The following is a 7,516-nucleotide window of genomic DNA, read 5'->3' as shown; positions in this document are numbered from 1 at the left end:
GATCTCCATCTCTGAAAAGTTTGGTTTTTTGCCAGTAACTCTTCTCTCCATGTTTGACCTTAGTGGGCGGGGCCTCCGAACCAGGAATATTTAAGGGCGTAACATGTTAATGACGATCGAATTGAGCCGCCGCATTTATCAAGAGCCGATCATTCGTACGCTGGGATTGATCAGATACGAATGTTTCATGAATCACACGTGGATCCTATCGTACGAACAATTCTGCGCTCAGATCTGCGTCTGTTTTCACGCAAGATTGATAAATGAGGGCCACTGTGAAAGGATGAACTGCAAGTGAAGCTAAAGGAAGTGAAAAAAGAAATATGTCACGGCTCTGTCGGTCTGTCTCTTCCTCACCTGCAGTGGGCGTGGCTACCTCTCCTGGCTGTCCTACACACCTGATGACAACCTGCTCACCTCCTACTGTTCAAGCGCTCCGGCTCGCCCTTCACTCCTCGTCAGATTGCTCAGCCTGCTTCAGTGGCAGCTACTCTCAGGCCTCCTGGTTTCTCTCTCGTGCTCCTGGCTGAATATATGATGCGTACACACACACGTGTACGACGTTTCCCGCACATAATCTGGTCTTTATAAACACACACTGTGTCACACATTCCTTTGACCATGTGAACACGCCGTTTTTCAAAGTTGCAGTGAAGTGAAAATAGAAAATAATCCACGTAATTTAAAATAAAATAAAACGAACTTCACGGAGCTCGCAGTCTATTATAGTCTTATTATCAGTTCTGCTGTTTACGCAGCAAAAACTATTTTACAATTCAATTCAAAAGAAACAATAATATCCTTATTATTTATTGTGAGTCATTGTGCAACTGTTTCATACTGTTTTAATTCTGAGTAATCTCAGTGTCGCAACCTCTGGAGCCTCGTTAAGACTCGTCCCAGTAAATGAAGCTCGGAGTGAAACAGTGACTGAACTAAAGTGAACTGATGATGTTTTTACCTCTTTGGTGAAACTCTTCTTCGTCCTCGTGTTTCTTCTCTGTGTCTGATAACTTGTGGTGGAGACAGTGTTTTTATACAAACTGATTGATTAAGGGAGAGTCTTCGTCCAGATATAGATAAATGTGGGAGTGGGAACGAGGCTCGTGCACGTGCACCAAATTTCTCTGAGTGAGATTTACAAAGCAGAAGCGAGTGAACGCACAGCTTTATAATTCTGAAGGAAAGAATGCGTACACATACTTCTGGTTCTGTGCGTTCACATAGTTTTAGTCGTGAATCTCCAGAGTTTTGTGCATCTGGCCCCTGGTTTTCTCCTGTGACCTCATTGATCCCTCCAGCCCGACGCCATCTCAATTCACCTCCTCCCCAAACAGCCAGCCGGCCTCCATCCTCGCCCTTCACCACCTTTCAGCTATTCTCCTAATAAATACCAGCTATCCAGCTGAGTCTAGGTCCAAACACTACCTAGACCTTCACATATTACAGTTTATTATTTCATAACTCCGGTCATCAGATGGACAGATGCTCAAAGACATGAGTGTGTCATTAATTAATTGGCAGCTTCAACATAAAAAGGAACTCTCTGTCTATTTACACACTTCTGCATCACATGCTGGTGTTTTACATAATTAATTAAGGCAGATTTCTCTAAACAATTAGAGTCTTTGAAGCGGTTTTTATTACCTGGTAGAGCATGACGGGCTCGATGCTGTAACCCAGCGTCTCGGCAAACTCTCTGGCAAGAACGGACTTTCCACAGCCCTAGATAATACAGAATGATTATGATTGAACCCAGAGATCACACTCTGTGTACATGCGCACTGTACCGTACATGTGTTGTGTGCTACCTTGGCTCCTATCAGACATATGTCCTTAACCATGTGTGACTGCATCATCTCAGACATCAGCTGGGAGTGGCTCGGCGTGCTGATGAAGTTGGGGCTGCTGCTGGGCGGACGAGGTTCCTTGGTTCCCGCCGGGACCTGCAGTTTGATGAGAGAAGAAGAAGAAGAAGAAGAAGAAGAAGAAGATGCAGACACAATCAGGCGCTGGCTTCATCTTCATTTAAGAGCTGTGGAAAAACATTTCCTTTAATAAACCGTGATTCAGAATCATCAGCTTTGTTCTGGGAACTGTATGTTCCAACAACAGTGTTATCAAACAATCCATGAGACAAGCTCCTGATACAGTGTCTGCCAGTCTGTCTGTCTGTGTGTGTGTGTGTGTGTGTGTGTGTGTGTGTGTGTGTGCGTGGTCATGGGACAACACACATCCATGTGAAATGTGTGAGTCACTGGTTTTCAGTTGATGATTGGATGAGTACGGTGGCCCAGAGAGCTCAACACTAAGGCTGTGTTGTGTTTTTGTCACGTCTTGTCAAACTGGTGAAGATCAACGACCATGATCTTAAATAGTTAATGCTCCGCCCATCTTGTGTGTCCAGCTGAGTCTCTCGTGGGAGAGTCTTCAATCATTGACAGTGATTTGTGTCATGTTCTATTTCACATGATTTTACATGTATTTTCCCATCACCTCACAGGCTTCAGTCCACATGGTCTGCACACACAGTTTTATACTGTGTACATGTACTGTACCTGAAAGGTGACGTCCTTGTCCGCGACACGTAGCGTGACATCAGCGCGGCCCTCCAGATCCCTCGTCACGGTCACGCTCGTGATGGCGGCGGGTGCCGTCTGGCGACGACCGTCCAGAAGCTCAAATCTCTATGAAACAGAGAAGAAGGTATTTAATCTGAGGCTCGGACTGTAACAACAAACATGCAGATAACATGACTCCACACGCAGACTGGTGGACTTACACTGAGAACACCCTCCACAGCGCTGCGCCCGTCCTTCCCCAGGAGACTGTTGTAGGGGTAGAGTCTCTGGACGAGCTGCTGGGAGGACAGCATGGGGAAGGAGTTCTGCAGAAACACACAAGAGATCAGATCCATGGCCCAACAGATCCCTCTCCTCCTTCCTGTTCCTCAGAGAGGGACCGTGAAGAGGCTTTACGGTGTCGGGACTCTCACCAGCACGTGGAGGGCGGGGAGCAGGTTGTCCACAGGGAAGTCGGGGAGGCCCAGGTTGGAGGATTCCTGGGAGCACAGCGTGGTGGCCAGAGACAGCAGCTGGGACACCCTGACACAGGACACAGCACAACACTGCGCATCACACTTCAGTCATCTTCAGTCTTTTCATGCAGGTTAGTGCAGCTCAAAAGAAAAAGGACAAATCAAGTCAGAAAGCTGAGACTAAAACAGATTTAAAAAGCTGTAATAACATTAGCAAAGAAGAAGAATATTAATAAGAAAATAACAGATTAAAGAGAACTAGAACCACCTCAACATGTCACATCCCTGTTTATACAGTCATATCAAATATGAACCATTTGACCTTTGACCACCAGAATCTAACATGTTGTTCTTGAGTCCTAGTGGACGTTTGTGCCAAATTTGAAGACTGAGGTATTGAGTCCACCAGAACGGGACGGACGAACCTACAACCAGAAAACAAGACGCCTCCGGACACAAGGGCAGAAAATACAATTTACAACATAATCCCAATAAAATAAAGTGACTAATGACTAAAAACTATATTCAATTACAAGAATGAAACGTAACGTTTTGAGTTTCCGTTTGAAAATTTCAGCACTTCCTGCTGCTCTCAGGTCCTGAATCAGCTGACTCTGAATCAAAGTCTTGCTGGCTTGAGGTCAGTCCAAGAGCTTCAGAACCAGTGATCACAATTCCAGATTTGTCCCGGTTGAGCTGTAAAAACTTCAGTGACATTCAGACGTTCATATCTAACGTATGTTTAAAAAGGGAATCAGTTGGTCCTGAACAGAGAGAAGACTCATTATTGAAACGAGCCTTTTACAGAAAGGTTGAATTTACCTTTCTGCAGCAATGTTTGGTCCTGCTGTGTACAACAGCTCCAACTGGTCCTGAAAGGAAAACCACATGCAGATGAGAAGAGCTGCAGGGGAGGCGACTTGATAAGATCTTATTGATACCAATGTTTTATGGATTCTGCTTATCGATTTGATTCTTTATCGTTTCCTATGGATTTTGTGTTTGGAAAGAAGGAGGCCTGTCCAGGTTTCCAGTGTCAGCATCACGACTGAACTCTGAACGAGTTAGATAACTGCTCTGTAGTGTTCAATCCCCAACTAAAACGTCCCTTCACTGCTCTGCTGACGCTGGGGAACTCGCTGACCAGCGGCGTAGAGCGTCAAACACATATTTAACGGCGTGCTGCGTCCACATGTTTCAGCATGTTGCTGGTGTTTCCACCTTGTTCTTAGTGCCGCACATCGCAGCGTCAGCGTCACTTTGTGTCAAATGAAAAGGGATGAAAAGAAAAAGGCTTCTCTCTAACTGTGATGTTTCTCTCTGTAACTGTCAGTTATCCACTAAATAAAGAAAGTAGTTCCAGTGAAGTTTGCTCAGTGTGTGTCATGTGGGTTATTCAGGGTGATGAAGTCAGACTGTTACACTGCCTCTGCCTCTCTCTTGCCAAGCCTTTCTCTCATTATTAAATCACGCTGGTGTTGGCGGGGAGCGGTTGGCGTTAGATGATCTGTGAGCTGCTGACCTTGAACGGCAGGTAGTAGACGTCTCTGGCCTGGAAGCGCGAGCGGAGCGGAGGGTCCAGCGGGTTGCCCTTGTACTTGGGAACAGGAAGGCCGAGAGCGATGACCCGGAAGTCCTCACTTACCCGCACAATCTTCCAGCTGTCCAGCTCCTCTTTGGTGTGCTCCTGCAATGCATCAAGGGAAAAAAAACACTCCTTTCTGAAGTATACTGATCTGTTTAACGTTTCACCGACTGTTAGCTACTCACTCATTTTTATTTATTTGTCATTAATTACCTGCTTATTACTATTATTTCTATTTCTTTTCTTTTATCTTTCTTTTATTTTTTTGTCTTTAGTCTGGAAAGCGTTTGGAAGTGGGGAGTTGCTTTTCTCCTCCCGTACATAAAGGTTTAAAAATCACCATTACAACTGTCTATGACGAAGCTGACTCCCTTCATTTTACAGGCCTTACATAACGTTTATATGAACTTATTATAGGGAGGTAGCTGCATGTAACAAGTGCAGACTCTGAATGTCACACAGTATTTATGGCAGGAGCGTTTTCCTCATCTAAACACAGGAGCAGCTCAGTAGGAGGAGTGTGAATCAGTGCTGAGGTGTGAAGATTCAGACAGACACGGCTCCTTAAACCGAGCTAAAGACTGACTTTCTTCACTGTAAACCGTGATACGTTAGATAAGAGATACAGAGGAGGGAAGTCTGTCACCCTCAGCTGCCGTCCTCTTCTTCATGTGTCAGGAGGACGAGCGTGTTTGACCGGTGCGTGCTGCACTGACCTGCAGCAGCTTGTCGTAACGCTCGGCCGACATGAGGAAGCGTCCGTCCTCCAGCTGCATCTCCCTGTTCTCCAGCAGGTTGTTGAGGACGGGCAGGACGTTTCTCTCCGCCTTCTCCAGCCCCTCCAGGACCAGGACTCGACCTTGTGTGGCCGCCCTCACGGCACACTGCGGGGAACAAAGACGCTGGCATCAGGAAAGGTCTCATTTTTAAGGCTGAAGCCGCAATCGGTTCAACCTCAGGTCAAATCTGCGTCTCCATTGTGCAGCACGGCCTCTGACCCTGTGTACATGTTAACAAAGCTAAAAGCATTTCTACAGAGAGCAATCTGACTGTGCATCAGTTCTTCTTGCTGCCCGCTCTCTAATGACTATATGAGCTTGCCATAAAAGTCTTTCCTGAGGATGTCCTCAGCTTATTGTGCTCAGAATGTCCTCCATCTACTCCGGCTTCAAAACAGTCTCAGCTGTTTTAGGAAGGCCTATTTTCTACCACTGAATGTGGGACCAAACTTGGTTTAGTTCGTACAGTGTGTGTGTGTGTGTGTGTGTGTGTGTGTGTGTGTGTGTGTGTGTGGACACACATTTCTGCAGAAATCAAAAAGCACATCTGACGTCAAGAGGCAGGAAACTTTAGCTGTCTGGGTGGACCGCAGAGCGAGTGGCCATGTAATTAGGTTAACATGTAAATACGTGGCAGGTTGTGTGGGAAGCAGAGCCATAAAACTATAGCGAGGACCAGATGCTCTATATTTAACTCCTGATCCATTTTCGGCACAAACGCTGTAATCAGATAATTGTTAGAAATGCGAGTGACGCAGGACGGCGAGGGAGACGGGGAAGCACAGACGGCCTCTGTGTTCTGACTGACACTGACGGAGCGGAGGAAACAACATCACATACTGAGAAGAGTCAAGCACAGAACACAGTGTATTTATATATATAAGGTCATTTTCTGTATAATCCTCTGCACTGCATGTCCTCACAACGCTCCTGCAGCCGGTTCACCTCCGTCACAAACACACAGACCTGAACTTGTGTGAAAACTGTGAGATATTTGATTGTCAAACTTCCAGATGTGCAAGTGATGGTGAGCAGCACTTATAAACTGATACACACAAATCATTACAGCTGTGCACTTTGAGGGAAGCTCTTTGAAACACAACTGAGGAACACAACTAGAATCACCTCCTCGTGGTCGTATCCCTCCGCCACTCAGACTAGTTTCAGGTTACATCTCTGTTTATCCTGTTTTTACCTGAGCCGACAGGTGTTCAGGAAGCTTGCTCCACAGGTGAGGAGCGGAGGAAATAAAAGCTGCTTCACCTCGCTTGGTTCTGATTCTTGGAATGAAACCTGTTCCAGACGAACCTCGAGGGGTCTGGATGCTTCACGTGGTACAAGCAGATCAGAGACCACTTAGTGATTTACAGATCAGCAGTAGGATTTTAAAACCCGACCTTTGACACACAGGAAGCCAGAGCAGGGATTTAAGGACTGCTGTGATGTGCTCCACCGTCTTGGTGTTAGTAAATGCATTGATACGTTTTCTGTTTCCTGTCTAAGGCAGAGTAAGTATCAGCTCATGCTCAGCTGTAGTGGAGGTGGAGAGCTCTTTATTACTGTAAAAGAGACTTATATGCAGCGTGGGTTTGAGGTAAGCTGCCTTACATAAGAGCCTGCTAATTGGAGAGAGGTGACTACTGGAGATGTCAGAAATACAACATGCAGGCAATTACATCCATGTGACTGCACCCTTCATACAAACTTGAAGGAGGGAGAGGAGGGGGGTGATGTCTGGACTGAAGGAGGAGAGAAGAAGGAGTGACTGATGGAGGGAGGGGAGGGGGAAGAGAGGGAGCACAGTGACCGACACGTTAAGTCTGAATATAGGGCTCCGAATCAGCACAGGGCCCTGAGGAGTACTTGGACGTTCTAGTTAACACATGCACGCACACACACACACACACACACACACACACACACACACACACCTCCCACAATACCAAAATACTCTCCAAGTGTAAAAAGCTCTTTTACATGAACCCCCCACGTCTTCAGTCCCTCACATGAAATAAGTGTTGGATACTGTAATGTACTAATAACACCCACAGGCAAACACACACACACACACACACACACACACACACACACACACACACACACACACACACACAC

The 7,516-nt window shown here is 46.2% G+C and overlaps 1 protein-coding gene across 1 annotated transcript in view; it reads right to left on the bottom strand.

The window, feature by feature from the left end:
* The window catches only part of vwa8 (von Willebrand factor A domain containing 8), a 63,817-nt gene that overhangs the window by 51,480 nt on the left and 4,821 nt on the right, over positions 1-7,516 (bottom strand). Inside the window, exons 5-12 of the mRNA XM_023393477.2 lie at positions 5,339-5,506; positions 4,560-4,724; positions 3,860-3,909; positions 2,996-3,104; positions 2,783-2,887; positions 2,559-2,687; positions 1,812-1,946; positions 1,648-1,725 (exon numbers count right to left, since the gene is read on the bottom strand). Of these exons, the coding sequence (XP_023249245.2) occupies positions 1,648-1,725; positions 1,812-1,946; positions 2,559-2,687; positions 2,783-2,887; positions 2,996-3,104; positions 3,860-3,909; positions 4,560-4,724; positions 5,339-5,506 (939 nt within the window). The remainder of the gene's footprint in view (positions 1-1,647; positions 1,726-1,811; positions 1,947-2,558; positions 2,688-2,782; positions 2,888-2,995; positions 3,105-3,859; positions 3,910-4,559; positions 4,725-5,338; positions 5,507-7,516) is intronic.

Source organism: Seriola lalandi, unplaced genomic scaffold, assembly GCF_002814215.2.
Source record: "Seriola lalandi dorsalis isolate HSWRI2012SDOR001 ecotype SW California unplaced genomic scaffold, Sedor1 jcf7180002054936, whole genome shotgun sequence".
Classification (NCBI taxonomy): Eukaryota; Metazoa; Chordata; class Actinopteri; order Carangiformes; family Carangidae; genus Seriola; species Seriola lalandi.
The sequence above is the reverse complement of the archived record's forward strand: the minus strand, read 5'-3'. Positions and strand labels throughout refer to the sequence as shown.